General features: G+C 39.7%; 1 protein-coding gene across 3 annotated transcripts in view; it reads right to left on the reverse strand.

The window, feature by feature from the left end:
* Window positions 1–20,023, reverse strand: part of NRAP (nebulin related anchoring protein) — a 66,803-nt gene that overhangs the window by 28,547 nt on the left and 18,233 nt on the right. For 2 of the 3 annotated variants that reach the window (XM_026650949.2, XM_029911349.1), the window contains 13 exons: window positions 19,092–19,196; window positions 16,999–17,115; window positions 14,211–14,315; window positions 13,158–13,265; window positions 12,330–12,434; window positions 10,050–10,148; window positions 9,460–9,564; window positions 8,238–8,345; window positions 7,188–7,289; window positions 6,491–6,688; window positions 6,171–6,275; window positions 3,698–3,796; window positions 453–557 (listed from right to left, as the gene is read on the reverse strand). In XM_026650949.2, coding sequence (XP_026506734.1) covers window positions 453–557; window positions 3,698–3,796; window positions 6,171–6,275; window positions 6,491–6,688; window positions 7,188–7,289; window positions 8,238–8,345; window positions 9,460–9,564; window positions 10,050–10,148; window positions 12,330–12,434; window positions 13,158–13,265; window positions 14,211–14,315; window positions 16,999–17,115; window positions 19,092–19,196 — 1,461 coding nt within the window. The remainder of the gene's footprint in view (window positions 1–452; window positions 558–3,697; window positions 3,797–6,170; window positions 6,276–6,490; window positions 6,689–7,187; window positions 7,290–8,237; window positions 8,346–9,459; window positions 9,565–10,049; window positions 10,149–12,329; window positions 12,435–13,157; window positions 13,266–14,210; window positions 14,316–16,998; window positions 17,116–19,091; window positions 19,197–20,023) is intronic. The other variant, XM_029911350.1, reaches the window with a different exon arrangement.

Below are 20,023 nucleotides of genomic sequence, written 5' to 3' on the forward strand. Positions count from 1 at the left end.
ACAAATATAATTTGCATTACAGTAGCACACAGAGATCCATATAAGATTGTAGCTCCAGTATGGTAGTCAGAGACGGCCCCTGTCCCAAACAACTTAGTTTAAGGGCCTGATTCGGATACCTTTACTCACACTGAGTAATATTTCCTCCACAAATCGCACCCCATTGATTTGAAAGGAACTATTCATGTGCCACTAAAACTAGTGAGACTACTCACATGAGTAAGTTGAGAATGTGTTAAAGACTGTGAAGGATCGGAGCCTTCAGAGCAGTACTGGGACCAGCCAGGTATTCAAGCAAAAGCAAATAATTTGGTTCTGAAGTTTTTGAATTTAAACATTCAGATCAGCTTAAGGGAAATGTCCTTCTATTAACTATAGAGCAATTATTTCAACAGCAGTAAATACCATTTGATAAGTTAAAGGGGTGGTGCCCAGCCCCAACCATACAGCACCTCACTAATATTTGCAGCATTTGCTCTGGCCTGTATGAAGAGAGGTTCGTCTTTGCTGATGGTGTAATGATGAAGAAACTGCTCTTTTCCCGACTTGTATGCAACCTGTCCATAGAAAACAAAACAAATAATGTCAGTAGCATCAGGTTATGTTCAATTTCAAATGACAATTGAGTCTATGGGAAGAAACAGGCAAGAATATTTAAAGGGAAATTTACTTGATGATTTAGTCTTTAAAATCAGGATCCTTTTTCCAAAACCTGAATTGAGATGTTCTCCCATAAAGCCTAAATCAATTCCAGGTTAGCCAATTCATTTATTATTAATTGTCAGTGATGCGATATAAAACACACACACTTGATAAAATAATAAACACCCTTTTATTGGGATTCTCTATTTTACCCTGATCTATACTACCTTTCCTCAATTTCCTGTGCCTCATTGGTCTTCCTTAGCCAAAGAGGGAGGGATAATGATATATTTATACAGAGCTATTCATCCCAAAGTACTTTATTTCAATAGACATACAAGCTGATACAAACTAATGTTCTGTACAAAGTTTACACAAGACATTACTTCATCTATCATGGAAATGTAGCTGCCTCTGTCATGGAATGAGTTAAGTTGTTTAATAGCACACAGCAATGGGCAGGAAATGAAAAAGAATACAGAATGCAACTAAATCTGCAGGGGGTATTTATGTGAGCTGGATATAATTAACCACATTCTAATTTGGCCAGGGCTAACACCCCTGCTTTAAATGAAAGTGCCAAGGATCTTTAATGGTCTGAAGCAGCAACCACCTCCATTTTACATCTCAGTGCATTTCTAACGGCGCGTACATTCCAGGATGAGACACTCTACTTCAGAACCCATTGAAGTTGCTCGTGGATTGACTAGAAGGTTGCTGCATTCAGAGCTACATTTTGCTTAAAGGCTCAACATCCTGCATCTCATCGAGATTGAAAGGGGTGGGGGAAGTTGTGTCTCCCACAAAGTGGCACAGAACTCTAACTCCAGGGCTACCAAACTTGCCTCAAGATATATTCTTTATAGCTATAGGGAGGCAGAGTAATCTAGTGGATAAGACAAAAGAGAAGAGACTCAGGAGACCTACGTGCTTTTCTGATTCACTTTTAAAACCAACTTTTTAAAGAAGTTTGAGCTATATGGATGCAAAAATGCAAGTGCCAAGTATTTGTCAGCAGGATCTGAATGAGTTCTCCCCTGACAGCTAGCTGGGAGGGGCAGAGGCTTCAGGAGCAAACTGTATTTACATGAACACACCACCTCTGCCAAGATATCCAGCAGATAGAGCTGTGTTGCTCAAAGTGATCAACTTTGGCTGGTATTGGGATGGTGTCCCTAACTTCTGTTTGCCAGAAGCTGAGAATGCGCGACAGGGAATGGATCACTTGATGATTACCTGTTCTGTTCCTTCCCCTGGGGCACCTGGCACTGGCCACTGTCGGAAGACAGGATACTGGGCTAGACGGACCTTTGGTCTGACTCAGTATGGCCATTCTTATGTTCTTCTGTAAATCACTTTAGTATTGAAAGCAGGGGGAATGAAAAGTAAGAGGTGGGGGGGGGTGGAGGTTTGGTGTCCCAGCCAGTAGGTGTGGACTCTTCCCTAAGGATCTCCTGGTCTGGTTTAACCTGCTCCTCCTCACTGTTCAAAGATAGAGCTAAATAGGCTCCATTAGGAGCCTTTGGCATTTTAAGTGCTTAAATGAGAGCTGAAATCACTCGTGGTGGGACAGCGTTTCTGCCCCACCTGCTAAATATTGAAAATCACTAAGAGACTGACCTGCAGTGGTCATAGCAGAGAGGCAGGTGCCAGCAGAAGGTAACTGACAGTCGGCCAGTGGGAGCGGCCGGCGGGAGTGGAACGAGCAGCTAGCAGGGTAGCCAGCAGAGAGGAACCATGGCTGGTGGGGCAGCCAGCTAAAGCAAGTGCTTAGATGGCAGAGCAAGCCAGGTGCCTTCTTCCCTGGGTGGGAAGTGAACTCACACAGATGCACCTCTCAACCCTGGATCCTCACTGACCAAGGACAACCACTGTGAGTGGGGTACGGTGAGGGAGCAGAGAGGGGCACAGAAAAGGAACTTTTGGTTGTAAAACTGAAGAACATGAGGCAGAAGGCTCTGCCCCACACACTCTGGGATGGGCGTCCTGCTCACAGTTTTATGCTTATGAATCCTGCTTGTAGCAATTTTCCCTAATTAATGTCCAGAGACATCCCATCTTTCATTAAAAGTTTCTTTTCTACACTCAGACTCTGTGCTTGCGAGTGGGGAAGTATTGCTTCTCAGAGGCGCCCAGCGGTGGTGTGTAATTTTCCCAGGTTACTGGGTGGGGGCTTGAGCCGGTTCCGTGTTGTATTGTTGAGAAGGAACCCCTAGATATTGAACCCAGCCCTGGTTGCTGCCGGCTCCACTGGCAGAAGGGTTACATATTAAAACACAGATGAACAAAAAAGGAAAGAAGGCAGCTGTCTAGGAAAGACCAACCAACTGAGGATTAAGTGTTGCTCACGCAATACCTGGACAGCTGCCAGTGTCCTCAGTTCAAGTCACAACATGTAACATATCTCACTATCAGCAGTTACCACTCTCACTAAATTAGGTGATCAGTACATTTAACAACAGGTGTCCCTTGTTTTGAAAAATTAAAAACTGGTTGTGGTCCAGCTGGGCCTTCACCACAGCCAGGAGTTCACAGATACCAGCTGACAGGGTCCTTGCTCTATTTCTCACATCTAAGGAAGGAAAGGGGATTGGGGAAATAAAATAGTCCCCTTGAGAAAACCTTTATTTCCCTAAAAATAGCTTAAGCATTTGTGCTCAAAAAGATGCAGTCTTAAGTGCACTAGGTATAGTTAAGGATCTGAGTGAGACAGGAAGAATAGTCTCACTGAGGAAAGAAAAACAGCAGAGGTCCATGCCAAATGCAGAAGTTGTAAAGGATCTGGTTTAGTCTCTATCCAGATGCCTATATGGCCCTTATCACCATAGTATCTGAAGTCTGAGGCTTTGCATATATCTGTTCCCTATCAGGTTTAAAGGTTTCTAGCTGTGAAGCAGGGGAAAGTTTAAAAAAAAAATAAAAGATTTAAGAAGTAAAGCTCAAAGTTATTTAAAGCCATGGCAAGATTCAGAACTGAAGCCAGTTTCTTTTTCAGTGGTTCCCATCTGTCCCCAAGAATTACCAAGTTAATGATAAAGCATCAGTGAGGACTCACATCACTCTGCAGTTCCTGGCTTTTCTTCGCGTGTTTGATCTGGGAACTGTCGGCCACACTGGTGAACTTTAGAGCATCGGCTTTCTGTCTGTACTTTCTCTGATTTAAAAAAAAAAAAAAAAAAAAAAGCATTCAGAAATTATCACATTTATTTTCCCAAATGAATTCAGTGCTTTTCGAAAGGGGAAAACTGAGAGTTCTGGAAACTGACGTCTTTTGTTTAGAGCACAGGTATCAGCATTGTAAGCGTCCACAGTCTATCCTCTCTGAACCTGAACTGGCAAGGTGACTGCTAGTGCTGAGAGCAATCCCATATGCATGCCCAATCAATGTTCTCTCTGCTGAGACTGAAAACATGCATACTAATTAATGCCAGATATGCTGACTGTATGACCTAGATCTCTTTCTTGTTTCACACTGACCAATGACCAACCTTCCTGGCCTGGATTTGAACCAGTAACAGAGAAGTTTAAAGGCTCTGCATGCCATTACCCATTGCCTGAGCCCCCCAGTGCATGTTACCACCACATTTTACGGTATAAACCTTTTCAAACTCAAGTTTCTGTTGTTCCTTTTGTAGTTTGTTAGATTATGGAAGAGCTTAATGCTGCTGTACTATTTAACAAGGAGCACAGAGGACATATTTTAGCCCTCTTGATACAAACTTTTCCCTATATATCATATTGAACCTTGTGACAATTCAAGATATTACCCTGGCACTTTTCTCCAATATCAACTGGATGCTAACTACGGAGGCTTGTCTGTAGTGGCAGCTGTAGGTGCCCCACACACAGGTTCTAGGTTTGGGTGTCAGAAGGAGCATTCCATTCTGCCCAGCCCTGTGCATTAGTATCCGACAGTGAGCCCTTTTGCAGAGGTTTTGTGCAAGGAACCAAAGTTTCACCTTGCATGATTAAGACTGTCCTTCTGATTAATACACCATAATATTCCTTAATGGCCTGATCCAAGGTCCACTGAAGTCAATAGGAGTCTTTCTAATGGCCTTTGGATCAAGTCTATTCTGAATTCATCTCAACAATCGAGTCTGGTGTAGTGTTCCTTTCAGAGCAAATAACAAATTTCTGTCTGCTTTTGAGACAGTATAAGAAAATACATCATAACTATTTCAAGACAGCGTATGATGGGGAGACCAGGCAAACTCTTCTTATGTACTTTTATTGACTGTTTATTAATCTAACGATTCAGCAATCAAACCAACCATTCCATGTTGCAGGGGTATATGTGAGTGTTTCTATTACATCACATTTCGGCAGTGGAAGCCACTGTTTGAACTGATAGGTGAACAGATCAGTTCACACTGGGACTTTCCCGGCGGCACACAAAACAGAAGTTAAAAAAGCATGCTCTCCTTCAAAGAGGTGCTCATTTTGCTTTGTATTTAGAATTTAGAGGGGACGGAGGCAGATTAAGAACAGTGTGGTTTTGTCACAATGACATTCTGCAAGTAAATGACAACATGCCAGCTTCTCATTGGAAATAGAAATATTTAAAATAATATATACGGGCTTTCATCTTAGGAGGTTAGTGTCAGGCAGATCACCACAAATTAAATATTTGTGGCAGTGATCATTACTATTGCAAGCCACAGCAGTAAATGTCAGTCCATCTCTAGTAAGATATTGGATCTGAGCTGTTGCTTCTTCCCTTGGTTCTGATATTTATTTTTCATTTTTGGGAGTAAAGGGTTGGATGTCAAAGGCCTACGGTATCAGACTATGTGATTTCCAGTAACTCTAACAGGTGTCTTTTCCTTCCTTTTCCTCTTCAAACTTCAAACTTCTCCTAATTGTTTCTTCTTTCTATCCTCCTGCTTTACTGTCACCAACGCTACCACTAGACTGGAGCGAGAAGGTTGAGAAAGTGTATTCCCATGAGGTTAATGGCAATGGTAGGCCAGGAATGAACTAAAGAAAAGAAATGAAGAGCGCTGCAAGCTAGTGCTGCCAGCAAGGACTCAGAGCAAGTTCAGTCCTGACTGGCCATAGAGCAAGGAAGTTTCAAACAAGGTTGTGAAACATCTAATTTTTCATTTATGTCACTTAAAAGTCTGTGTGCTGTTTTAGCTCCTCGCTTTACTAGGATTTGAAAAACGGCCTAAACAAAATAAAACAGCAAATCCCAATGTTTCCCAGTGCTAAAGGTGCAGGCAGATGGAGAAGGGTAGGAGGGAACAATTATGATGACACAGAGATCTGTCTGAGAGCCCTGTAACGCGAAGACTAAGTTCCAGGGAAGAAGAGTATAGTTGCATGATGGGCAAATATTTCCCAAACCACAATCCAAAATCTCCCAAACCGCCTTGTCGCACAAGCACCATCCCCATCGGCTCAGACATATCTCAAATTTCCAATATACTTGAGTCTCCCAATCCATTACACATACAGCATCTATACTCCTGGCCAACCAAGCTTCAACCTTCCAGTCAGAAAAACAGCCAGAAAGTGCGGCTCACCTCGCTAACAAGATCTCCTGCTTTTTTGGCTTGTTCTATATTAACACTCCCTTCTGTCATCCATCCAACTCCTTTCATCCATGTCAGATCTGCCCTGTACTGCAGCTACAGAGGGAAACAAATGTTTTAGACTGAGACACAAGTCTGACAGTTAAAGTATGCATACTTGCCAGTTCTGCATTTGTGAAGCGACATTTTGAAGATGAAAACAGATATATAAGTGCTAAGGAATATTAAGTCATTTTGATCACCTAATATATCCTGATAACTCTTCAACCCTCAACCTGCAGCAACATTTAAAATGGGGTGTCTGACCTTACCTCACTCTGAAGTCCATAGGCCTTCTTGGCCCACTTTGTCTTCATGTCTTCTGGAACCACTGTGTACTCATGGAGTTTCTTCCTATATTCAAGGTCACTAGCCAAAGCCTGGGCTTTCTTGGCATGCTTCAGGTTTACCATGTCCATGGGCAAATGGAAATGTCTCTTACTCTCCTCAAAACCTTTTTTATAAGCAATCTAGGATATAAAGGAACAAGAAAGAAAGCAATGGCTTATAAGTACTTTATTTGATATCACTGTATAATCAGGCATTATTTATCCACAAAACCTATACTTAGCCTCCATCATCATTTGCGATAGAGTGAAATAAACTTGCCCACCCTGCCGCATATTAGGCAAAGACTTGTAGGACTGAGGTTTCAAAAGGGGCCACATTGTAGCCCCAAAATGGGACCATCGATTTGCAGGTTCCACTGGCAATTCCTCTCGTGGATCCATAACACGGTCCAGCTCACTTCACTCTGTTCTTTTATCTTGCAACTCTTTGCAAAGTCTATGGGTTTTGTTTTTTTTGTTTTTGTTTAGTTTGTTTTTTCAAGACAGGGTTCAATGTGCTTTCCTCTTCTGAAAATAAGATCAATACCAACAATGCAGTGTTCAAGAGCTCCAACCCTAAACTAGCAAAATAGTATAATGATGAAAAACATCTTTTAAGTAAGAGAAATCAATCATTTACCTCACTACTCATCTTGGCCACTTGCAAAGAGTGCAGAAGTCTTGAATCTTTGTTTCCAATTGCTTTGCCTTTTGTCTTTTCATATTCTTCTTTGTATTTAATCTTTGAAGAGGAAAATAATTTACTGTAAACAACAGACCATTTTCCAATTGCCACAAAGATATGCAGTATGTTTAGGGACGGGCCATTTGAGTGCAGGGCCTGGTAGCCAATTCAGAGCTCTCAAATATGCTTATGAATTCTGAAGGGCAATCAGGTTGGCCTTAGTTGTGTCTTCTTTAACCTATTAGAAGGGCTAAGCCTTTCCTCGCATGAATATTTTTCTAGATATAAAACCTTTGAAACAGCTAAATCATTCTTTTGTTTTTGAGAAAAATGTGTTGGATTGAATCCTGATGTTCTTATTGAGCCAAATATGTAATGGGGTTCTAAACAAAAACTGAGCAAGGTCTTCGGGGGTTGACTCATTTTAACATAAACAGCTTCTATTCTATAGGTTGTTATATTGCCCTCAGCAGTGTAATATCTGAGTGCCTTCCAATAATTCATTAAGCAACTTGACTAACCATTCTCATACATGATTATTCTCTCCCTCAACCTCTCCACGGGGGAAAGAATGATGCATGCAGTGTAGCGGTTTGTTTTGGTAGGGTTTTGTTTTTAGGATTTTTTTTTAAATATACATGCTGCTATGTGTTTATGTTAAAGAAGGCAAATCAAAGAAGCACGCCTTGTAGTACTTGCATTGGAGGTGGTGAGGTTTGTGTTGGTCTAATTAATTCAAAATGCTGAATTTTACAACATGGACATGGAGCTACTGCTCTTTTTCTAATTTTATTTCTTTATATACACAAAAAAAATAAGCAATTTTTCGGAGAGTGGGGCTGGTTGCCTATAGAAATTATTCTGAACAAATTTTCCTAGAGTTCATCAACCGTCGAGAAAGATGAATGCACAACGGTAAAATTCAGGGCTTAAAAACCCAGGTGAAACAACATATTTATTTCCCTATGCTATTGCTGACTTCCTAGTTAATTAAATACAACCTACATCACTGGCAAGATCCCTTGAGGCTTTGGCAGCAAGTAAAGACATGGAATCCAGATTCATTTCAAAGCCCCGACCCTTGGTCTTCTCCCAACCTTCTTTGTACTTAATCTGAGAACGGAAATACAACAGCATGTCACTAACATGAATATACCTGCCTAAACAGCTAAAGCAACCATGGAAAATCGTGAGGAACTAAACAAAAATATAATATACTCAGTTAAATATAATATATTTATTTACTATTATTTTATGTTAAATAATTTATTCTGGAAGAGGCCAGATTTAACATTCCTGGAGCTTGTGGTCCCCAATTATGCACAGAGCAGGTGGCAGGAGTTCTTAGATCGTAAGGGTGGGATTTTTGAAGTGCCTAAAAGAGCCAGGGGCCCAACTTCGATTGAGAGCCAATGGAAGTCAGGTGCCCAATTCACTCAGCTGCTTTTGAAAATCCCACCCAAAATTCTTTGGAAGAGAGGCCATCTTTACCTCTGTGTTTGTACACCGCCTACCACAATGGGGCTAATTCTGGTTGGGGCCTCTGGGCATGACCATCACAACAATAGAGATAATAACTGTACATCACGGGCACTCTGCATCTTCCCACATTGTTCCACCAATACGCCTCCGCCTTGAATTGGAGGAAGCACAATGGAGTGCGAAATCCCCATTAAGGACTTGCAGAATTGCCACGAGATTGGCTTAAAAGTAATGAGATTTGTAGCAAATAATAAATGTAAAGGGTGGGGGGTAATTGTCTTCTGTCTGATTCCAAGAGTTGCGGGTTTAAGTAAAGCACCAAATATTGTGATAAATCATGAGAGTTGGCAACAGTGGCACTTGATCCAAAGCCCGATGCAATCAATGAAAGCCTTTCCCCTGACTTCAGTGGGCTTTGGATCAAGATCTAAATCCTTGGTCTTCGCACTAGCCCTGCCAGAAGAGTAATACATCCAATGAGCACTAATTTGGGTGGTCAGTTTTGTGGTGTGGACATTTAATCTGCTAGTCAAATTCAAGTCATTTCATGAGATCTCAGAACAAATTCCAAGGTTGTGCTTCACATTTTATCCCTACTAATTTGGATAACTTTGTCTCAGATTGTTGAATAAAGGCAGAACAGAGATGCCTAGTTCTTCCTGAACAGTCTCAGCAGCCGTGTGTTCATTATTGCTCATATCTGAGGACAATACATAGATCTACATTTGCAAGTCACTTTGCTTACCTCACTGTATAGCTCAGCGTTGGCTTTCGCCTTGACTAACTGAGGAACGTCCTGTGGTAGAGTGTAATTCATTTTGGTTTTCTCATACTGGGCTCGGTAAGTCAACTGCCACAGACAATGAAACAAATTACCTTCAATACACCAAATGTAATTCCATCTAACTTTAAGTGATTATTGTTTGTTTTAATGTGTTAAGGGCCATAATATAAGTCTGTAATAACTAAACAAAATTGGAAATAAGAAGAAAAGGCAAATATAACTTTCCCCTAGTTATTCAAAGAAAATTCCAAGTAAATGTAAATAGGCCTGTAGGACAAGTCCAATAAAAACAAGTATTAACAAATCAAATAGCCAGAAACTGAAGTTATATAACGTCTCAAAGTTCAAGAAAGCATTTCATATTTCTTGATCTACTGATGTGGCCACTTGGCCTTGAAAGCAATTTCATTCATTTTCTATGGTTTTAGTTGTAAACCTACCTATCAACTATTATCAACAAGAAAGAAAACACATATGCAGTGAGAACATTAGGAAATAAAATATTTTCTTATCGCTAATAAATAGAGATGGTCAATGGCAGCAGGACTTACATCACTGAGCTGTTGTGAGTTTATTTTGGCTTGAATGATTTGTGGAGTGCTGGTAACAGAGCTGTACTTCAGCTTGTCTATGCTTTGTCTATAGTTTACCTAAGTTAAAATAAGAAACAAAAAAGGAAATGCTCAGATTGGCATGTGAAAGGTATGGTAGAGAAGTTTCGTTTAGCTGAAATTTAGGGGTAAACCCACCACTTAAGTCATAAAAACTGACATGTAGAACAATTCCCAAAGCCAGGAGATGTGGATGAGATTAAGCATAGCCGGTAATTAATCCTCAGAAAATTCCCTGCGCTGAGATTATTACTTGAAAACAAACTTCCCTCAAACACAGTGTGTGGATTTTATTAATGAGACACAGTTTCAATTGGTTCCTATAAAGCATTCCTATCAAATTAATATCCTGCATCATCTCTGAGGCTATGTCTACACTACCACAGTAAATCGACCTAAATTACACAACTCCAGCTACGTGAACAGTGTAACTGGAGTCGACGTAGCTTAGGTCGATTTACTGCAGTGTCTAAACTGCGCTGTGTCAACGGGAGACGCTCTGCCGTCAATTTAGCGGGTCTTCACTAGACCCGCTTAATCGACCCCCAATGTATCGATCACCAGAGTGTCGATCCCGCATAGTATAAACATAGCCTTAGAATCCCTTTTATCTTTGTAATCAGGAACTTACTTCAGTAGTGGTCTGTCCTGCCATATAGTTACACAGAACAAATTGTATTCCAATGGGCTCTATTACTACTTGTCTTTAACTAGTAAATGTAATAACTGATAATAAAAGTTTCTTGTATGGTAAGAGTTTGATATGGAAGGGAAAATATATATGGTGCAGGGAAAAAAGCATTTCAATGTCAGCCATCAGTAGGAGTGCATTAGAGTGCACTAAATTCCTAGTATATGAATATAGTTGCAGCAATAATAATCTATAAAGATAAATATATTAAATCCCCAAACTATGCAAGATAAAATGTCGTGAAGAAATTTTCTTTTAAACCTATTCCTGACAAAAGCCTCAGGGTTACGTTGCAGGACACAATTATTATTCTCTTAATATAAATTGTAGTTAATCACCAAACATTGCAAATTGTATGTTGCTTAAAACTAGTTCTTTAAGAACTTTTTTTTGCCATGAAGTGGAGTGTAATTCAAAGGCATTTAAAGCTATGAATCCATTTTAATAGGATCCTCTTTATCTGAGACACCTGCACATATACACACTTCTGCTACCCACCATGTTAACTCATATTAGAAGAATTGCATGACTTATCTCACAAAGCCAAAAGCGATCAGTGTACTTAAAAGAATATATTCACTCTTTCTGTGTAGATATCTAAGGCTCTCTTCAGCAGACAGTTTCTTTCTTTTCTTCTTTTTAATCTCCTTTTTTTCTTTAAACTTAACCACATGTACTTATTGCTGATGATGATCTGAGAACTGGGAATGTTGGCTGTGTGGTAATACACATAACCCACATCCAAATTGCTCAAGTGAGCTCTACCCTCTGGACAGGTTTGGCCTAATGCTGTATTTGTTTGCAGGTTCTTTCTTTGGAGCATATAAATCACTTTGCCGCAATGCCAGTCATGCACAAGTCCTGCCTGGAGTCACGGCAAACATGTACTAGACTAAAATGCTCCAAGCCCAGTCTGTTCTTGGATAAGGGAAACGTTGGTGCCTACAGTCCCTGCCCTTGACATTCTTGCTTCACCTCTTGGGGGGATGTAAGTCTTCCACATAGCAAGAGGAAGAGAATAGTTAATTCAAATTCTCCTTCTCCCCTCCTTGTCTCCCTAGCCCTTTCCACAGACAAAATGCAACTATTGCTGGAGAAGAAGCAATACAATACCCATTAGCAGTTAGAATATTAAGTATTGAAGAACCCACAAAAGAGATCAGCTATACCTATTCAGCTAATATTTTCAGGGGGGGAATTTAGTGCTTGGAAAGGTGCCAGAATGACAAACTGTAGACTGAAGTCCTCAATTTATCCATGCAGCAGGTACAGTATGGGCAATAGTAGTGTAAACTTCCCCACACCAATTCACCTTTAGGTTACCAACAATCTGGTCTGAACTGAAACCAGTGACTTGGGCTGGCAGCCTCTGTATCCCATTCCCAATCCTCCCAGCCTTCCTGACCCCACTGAGCCTTGTGTTACCAGCTGTCTGCCACCAGGATAAAATCACACACTAGGCGTCAGATTTTCTCCTCCAGGAGATGAGCCATACAAGAAACAGCATGAAAACCCATACGATTATTTACATCTTTCAAAGGAGCCAACTTCCTTGTTGTTTGATATGAAGGAGTGAGTGTAGCTGGGTAATTGTAGTCAACATTGTCGTGCTTGTAATCAGATTTATAGGCTATCTGAAACACAGGGAGAACAAAAAAAATCAGTCTTTTTTTAAAGCTGTCATTTGTTTGAATAATTATCAGTCAAGAGGAAAGGAGAAACAATAATATTAATATTAAACACAAGAAACAAAGTAAGTTCAATGTCATCAACGACAAAGAAAATGAAATTATTTGCATAGTTTAGCCACTAATTGATTCTTTTTCAACTACACAATTAATCCAATGCCAACAGTGGGAGCATTAACTTAACTTCCACCTATGACATATCTCTTTTATCTTTCAGCTTAGTTCTTGAGTTTCTTACAGATTTGTAAATAATGTACTTGAAGGAATGATATGTAACAAAATGGCATTGTGACTAATCCAGTAAATTACAGGGTTCAGAAACCTTCATTAAAGATTGTTTTTTCACCTGACTCTACACTGTGTTGACCAACCTCAACTCCCATTGACGTCCAAGGGAATTGAGGGAGCTCAGTATTTTGCAGGATTGGATACCTAAATGAATTATTTTAACTTCTCCTGCATAATAAAATATGTGTAATCTAGTGCAGAAGGGTTTCCAAGATTTACAGTCTTCTCAGCACATCCATCCTTAGCACCTCCCAACGTAATTTGATCTAAGGTTTCTCATCAATTGAAGGCTGCTAATATTAAAGACAAAAAAAAGAGAATACATCTACATAACTGAATACTACCGCAGTACCTACTATAATATAAGTGCAAATGACTTACATTGCTTGCCAAGCTGCCAACCTTCATAGCATGCAGAGTGCGCCTGTCCATGCCAATGCCTTCATAATGACCTTTCATTTGATTCTGGTATTTTTCTCTGTATTTAAGCTATACACAAAAACAAACATTGTCTCAGAAAATGTATTTCATTTCACAATCTGTTACAGCAAAGAGACAGGTACTGAGCATAGGAAAATATAGCCGGTTCAAATGATCTACTAGTGTTGCTATCGTGTGAAAACTCCTCGTGATTATACAACAATTTTGACACCTTAAAAGAAAAAAAACTATTGACACACCTCCCAAGAGACCTTCATTTCAACAGATGTCAATTGTATTCCCAAAATTACGTACATGCCACACAAATTTGGTGCCTTCTCACTTCATTGCTGAAAATTATTTATCTCAGAAATAATGGATCATTAAACTGAGAAAGAGTTATTTATAACAAAGGAATTAATCCCATGATATTTGAAAATTTCTTGCATGAATACTCTTTTGTGTCCTCATTTAGGATAGTCACCCATTCTGCCCTACCTTTGTGCTGATGGAGATCATCTTACTAACGTATTTTAGTTAAAGATGTTTTTAAAATGAGTTATTGCTACACCAATAATAATAAACATTAGTTTTACAGATATTTAATTATATTCTGGTCAATAATTTACATCTCAAAAAATGGCTCCTGAGATTATCTTGCATATATTTCACTTCAATTAACACATGGACATAAGTGATGAAGTAAATGAAAGTGTGACAAAGAATGTTAATAGTCATTTTTGATTGGATTAGCAATGCATTGTAGTAAGTAATCTCTTTTCCCTATATTAATTATTATTATTTGTATTATTGTAGTGCCTAGGAGCTGTTGTCACAGACCAGGCCCCTGTTACGCTAAGCATTATACAAACACACACAAAATGACTGTTCTATTCAAACTCCCAATGCAGCTTTTACTCAAGGCTTATATGGAACACACACAGATGAACTGTGATTCCAGCAGCTGCTAAGTTAAACTTCCACTGCACTGCATGCAAGATACTGAGGACTTACATCACTGGTGTATTTTGAGATCTTGCTCACATTCTTGAACTGGGGAGTCTCACAGTAGTTAATACTGTGGCCTTTACTCTTTTCCAGATCCTTCTTGTACTTCACCTTAGAAGCCAAAAAATACAAGGGTGAGATGTAGCAAAATCTGAATTCACTGCATAAAATATCTATGTACATAAGTCATACCTTAAATTCAGATAAGTTAACATAAAATGATTTTATTATATGGCATACAGTAAAATGTAGGTTCCACACTTCTGATTTTACCCTTTCCAATAGTGAGCCCTATGGCCTTGATGATGATTTTGGGGCCTACGTTTTCAAAAAGCAAATAGTGATTTTAGATGTCTCTGCTTTGGGTCCCTAGTATGAGACGTTTTTCAGAAAGTGCTGACTGCTCAGCATCTACATATGAGGCCCCCTGGGGTATGCCTACATTGCATCTGGGAGTGAGTTTCCCAGTTCAGGCAGATAGATTCACACTAGCAGAGCTCGAGCTCGTATGCTCAAACATCGAGCAGCGTGGATGTTGAGGCTCAGGTTCTCAAACCCACCTAAGCTTGAGTAGAGGAGATCGAGCCTAAGATGCAACATTCCTACTGCTATTTTTACCATGTTAGCTTGAGCTCCACTAATGTGAGTCGTCTACCTAGGGTGGGAGGCTCACCCCCAGCTGCAGTGTAGACATACCCTTAAAGACCTCTTAAGTGGGGCCCCCAAATCAGAGGCATCCAGAATCACGTATCAATTTTGGAAAAGTTATCCTTCTTCTCTAAAGCTATCACAGCACAATTCTATGAACAAATTAATACATGCTAATGTTCCTGACAAATAGACTATGTAGTTGAACCCCCAAAGGATGGACACATTATTTCAGTTATACTGCTACAAAATAGATATGGAAAGTTTCTTCTAAGAAGACTTACACTGGATATCGCAAGAGTACCCGCATGTGGGAGATTGTGTCCTAGCACTTCAGCTGACACTGAATTGTTCTGGGTAATTGGAGAATACTCCTGACACACTGCATCCATTAATCGGATAATAGTGGACATGCCTTAACAACTCAGAATAGTTTGAGAATTCCTGTACACTATTCTCTTACAAGCAGATATGTCTTTTTTGCATTATTTGTAAGCGACAGTCTTTTACAGGATGCTGGATTCTGTTCTCTATACATTAATAGAGGCGCACAGGTATAATGGAAATTGGATTTTGGCCCATTTTGCATATATTTTTCAAAGGTTAATTTTTCCAATTATCTGCAGAAAACCCTTTAAAACATCGTAATATACACTTCTGAATTATCCTAAATTACTTATGTTTCGAACCCCAGAAAATGAGAAACACAGCACTAAGAGCCATGCAAAGGACTTCCTGAGGTTGGCCAGAATCAGAAATATGCTGCTGTCTCTTTCTCTATAACAGTGATGTCACTTTATAAGTCAAATTGAAATTCCTTGTATGAAAGTATTAATTAGTACATGCAGTGCTGATACTACGGGTCTAATTCTTCTCTTTAATTCACATGCAAGTTTCCCATTGATTACTTCATATGTACATGTGGAGGCAGAACAGGGTACAGAATTAGAGCTCAGCTGTATATTGGATTTGGATTTCATATTCAAATAGGTAAGCAAATCTTTCCCCAAAAATTTGCAAGTTCTTAAGTGTAGAACTTGTATTTAAGCCTCATCTAAAGATATACATTTTAAATTCAGAAAAATAAAATAATAATACTCAGCATTTATGTAGCACTTTTCATGTTTACAGCTCGAAGCACTTTACAATAGAAGGCAAGTATCATTACCCCCATTTTACAGGTGGGAGAACTGAGGTGATCAGATTCCCAAGGTGACACAGCATGTCAGTGGCAGAGCTAGAAACAGAACTCAGGTCTCCTGACTACCAGTCCAACAATCTATTCACTAAATCACATTGACAACATTTTGGAAAACTTTATCTGAAACAAAATTCTGCATCTCTTGATCTCCTCTGTCTATAATATGTACACTCCTGGTTTCTTTTCCTTAAAAAAAAAAAAAAGGAGGAGGAGGAAGGAAAGATGTACCTTGGAGAAAGTGAGGGGTGAAAGTGGGCCGCCAGTATCGGCCCATACACTGCCATGGCAAAGGACCCTGCTTAAAGCGCTGCCATGGCAGCACTTTAGCGTCGTAGCCCCTTTTGCCTCCTCCCCCCCAACCCCGGGCCACTGACAGTGGGGGGCAAAAGGAGCAGCTGCCCCACGGCCGGTGATTTTAAAGGGCCAGAGCCCCGGACCCTTTTAAATCGCCATTGGAGCCCTGGGCAGCACGGGCCAGGCAGCACGGATGGGCTGAGGCCGGCCCCCATACCGATAAGTGTTGAATATTACTTTCACCCCTGCCGAAAGGAATTACGTGAAAAAACACATGCAGTGAAACGTGTCGTTCAAGAAACAGAAAAGCTATTTTAGTTCATCTGGAGATGCTTTCATTTTAAAAAACACGGAAAGGTGAGGAGAAGATCCTCAGCTTGTGTAACTTCTCAAAGCTCTACTGAAGTCAATGAAGCTGTTACAACTTTCATCAGCTGAGGATCTGTCCCTGAATGTTTCTCCTAAGGAATGGCCATATTTTATAACTGTACTACACATTGATTGTTTTCATGTGTGCTAGTCATTAAGGACAACAATTTTTTACCTTCCTAGCCTGAGAAAGCAGAATTTACCTGCCAGAGATAAATAGATATAGCTGTATCTAGTATGGGCTGCTCTCCTATCAGTCCATAATTCTATTTGACTCCTTACCTCACTGACAAGCTTGTTGACATTCTGGGCTTGTTTAAGAACTAAGTTGTCTTCGGCTGAAAGAGAATGGAAGTGGGCTGCCCCTTTCATCTTTGAATGATCCTTTTTGTATTTTATCTAAAAAAGGGAAAAATAATCCAAACAAAGATATTTTTGTCATCGTTGTCATTTCCATTCACTGGAAGAGGCAGAGTAAGACTTTTCCTTAATTTCTATTAGTTTTAATATGCTTGAACAAAAGGGTAAATAAGTTGGAAAGGTAAATTAATTGCAGGCTGTTACTTCTTAAAATCATCTCCATAGAAAATCACCAGTCATGTAATCTGACTGTTTCATATGAAACCACTTCACAATTTAGTATTTTTCTTCAAAAGTTTTCCCATTGGTTGGACAGCACTGGTTCTTAGTTACTTGAACAGACATCTTCATATTAATAATCACTAGCAGATTCTTGGCTAGAAACTGATTGAGGCTTGTACTCTATTCTATTAAAGAATTCAATTCTCAGTAGTCTAATGTTAAGATGCCAGTCAGAGAATTATAGATGGTTACTAAGTATCCACTAGAGCAGGAGTGCCCAATCTGTGGCTCCGGAGCCAAATGTGGCTCTTCAGTAGTTAATATGTGGCTCCTTGTAGAGGTACCAACTCATGAGGGAGGGATAGCTCAGTGGCTTGAGCATTGGCCTGTTAAACCCTGGATTGTGAGTTCAATCCTTGAGGAGGCCATTTGGGGATTTAGTTGGGGATTGGTCCTGCTTTGAGCAGGGGGTTGGACTAGATGACCTCCTGAGGACCCTTCCAACCCTGATATGCTATGATTCTATGAACGCTGGAGCTACAGGCACCAACTTTCCAATATGCTGGGGGGTGTTCACTGGCCCTGCCCCGGCTCCCTCCCCTGAGCCTGCCGTGCCCTTGCCCCTTCTCCCCTATTTTAAAAAGGAGGGAGGTGAAGGAGGTGCCAATTTGGATTCGGAGTTCTACCATTGACTTAAATATGATCAGGATTCTACCCCTGGGTCTGGATGTTTATATTTGTGTTTTGCCTAACTTCTGCACACAAATCAATTAATTTTCACATGTACACAGACAGGCTCCTCACCTCATGCAATCGCAAATGCCTAACTTTGAAATTCTACCCCGTAAGTTATGAAACAAAAGATATTTTAGAGTGTGCTGAAATGTTATGATTATTCATATTTGATTTTGGAGTCTGCGTTCAGTTTCTCAGACTTTAAAAAAAAATTAATTGCCTTATACTACGATATGTTCATCCCCCCCGTACAGCAAAAAGAAAACCATAAAACCAACCCCCATAACAATTGCCAATTAGGAAATATAATTTTGATTTTTAGCATGTTGGAGACCTGGTACAATGGCATCTTTAATCAGGGAAGGTTAAATATTCATTCTTAAATCGGTCATTACTGGATTTGTCATTGAAATAGGCCACAGTCACAGGAGGTCTTAGAAAGACAAGGTGGGTAAGGTAATATCTTTTATTGGACCCACTTCTGTAGGTGAGAGAGACAACTTTCGAGCCACATAGAGCTCTTCTTCAGATGTGGGAAAGGAAAGAACTCTGTGTGGCTCGAAAGCTTGTCTCTCTCACCAGCAGAAGTTGGTCCAATAAAAGATATTAACTCATCTACCTTGTCTCTCTAATATCCTGGGACTGACACAGCTGTAACTATACTGCATCGGAGGTCTTAGTTTCTTTATATTCTCCCAGTCATTAGTTCAAGTAATGGGATACTATGTTCTCTTGTCTCAGTATCAATTGCTTTGTACTAAAGATATACTACAACATAATCAAAAAACTAGAAACTGTTCAGATCATTCAAGCTATATTTACTCACTATGGGAGTTACTGTAGCAAATCTCACAACTATAACTACTAAATACATAGTTGGCATTGGTGATAACGGACATCATCAATCCCCCAAGCCCTCTAGTGCTCTGCAATGCAGTGAAATGTCATTGTTTGTTTTTCTAGTTTAATTTTAGCATTCTGCTTCCAAGCACTACTTCAACAAACTGCTGCTTTTAATTGTTTATGTATTGTATTGATTATTCATGTTTTATACTTACGTCACTTGCCAGTTCATTTGCTTTCTTGGCATTTTGATAAGCTGGAGTGATCATAGCAGGAAAGCTTCCTTTCCCTCTGTGCTCTTCATATTCATCCATATAATCCTGCAGAAAATTCAGGGTGTTTATTCATTACATATGAGCGAGTGGATTATTAATGACTTTTCTAAGCTCCCCAGTCTCTGTAATATGCATGTATAGTTCATTACTTCCATTTATCTGTAAAGTTTGTTCATTTCATACTAGAATATATGTATTTAATCACCCACAGTGTAAACTTTCTCTATGGCCTCTTTATTTATGTTGCAATGGAAACACGGGTAACTTAGCTACTTTCAAGATGGTATTCTTCCAGTACAGAGAAGATGAATATAACCTCCAAATCTTACCCCAACTCTCCCAGGCCAAAAACTAAAAAGAAAAGAAGACTGGGTCTCATGGTTAAGACACTCAGGAGATCTGGTTCAAGTCAGGCTCTGCATCACATGCCCTCTGTGATGCTGTGCAAGTCTCAACATCTCTGTGACTGTAGTCCTCATGGGTACATTAATACTTCTCAACTTCACAGGGGTTTTTTTTGAGGATGAATTAATTAATTAATGAGAGGTGCTCAGGTATTATGGTGGCAAATACCTTAAAAAACAAAAACAGTGCCTACTCTTTTTTTATTATTATTATTTATTATTATTCTAGAATTAGTACTGTGAAGCGAAATGTGTCTTTAGACCAGATTCTGCCCTCAAAAGCATATGAGTAAATCTCTTTAGCTTTCAGATTGCATGAGAATATCCAGGACGTTATCCCTATGTCAGGACATAATTGAACCATTTTTGGACTAATGCCAGGTTTACAGAAAAAAGGTTGTTTTGAACTTTAAAATCATTTAGCCAAAGGATTATTTTTTAACTTTTTCATAAACATATTAAGGGTTT

Source organism: Terrapene carolina, unplaced genomic scaffold, assembly GCF_002925995.2.
Source record: "Terrapene carolina triunguis isolate 2854851 unplaced genomic scaffold, T_m_triunguis-2.0 Scaffold95, whole genome shotgun sequence".
In the NCBI taxonomy this organism is placed as follows: Eukaryota; Metazoa; Chordata; order Testudines; family Emydidae; genus Terrapene; species Terrapene triunguis.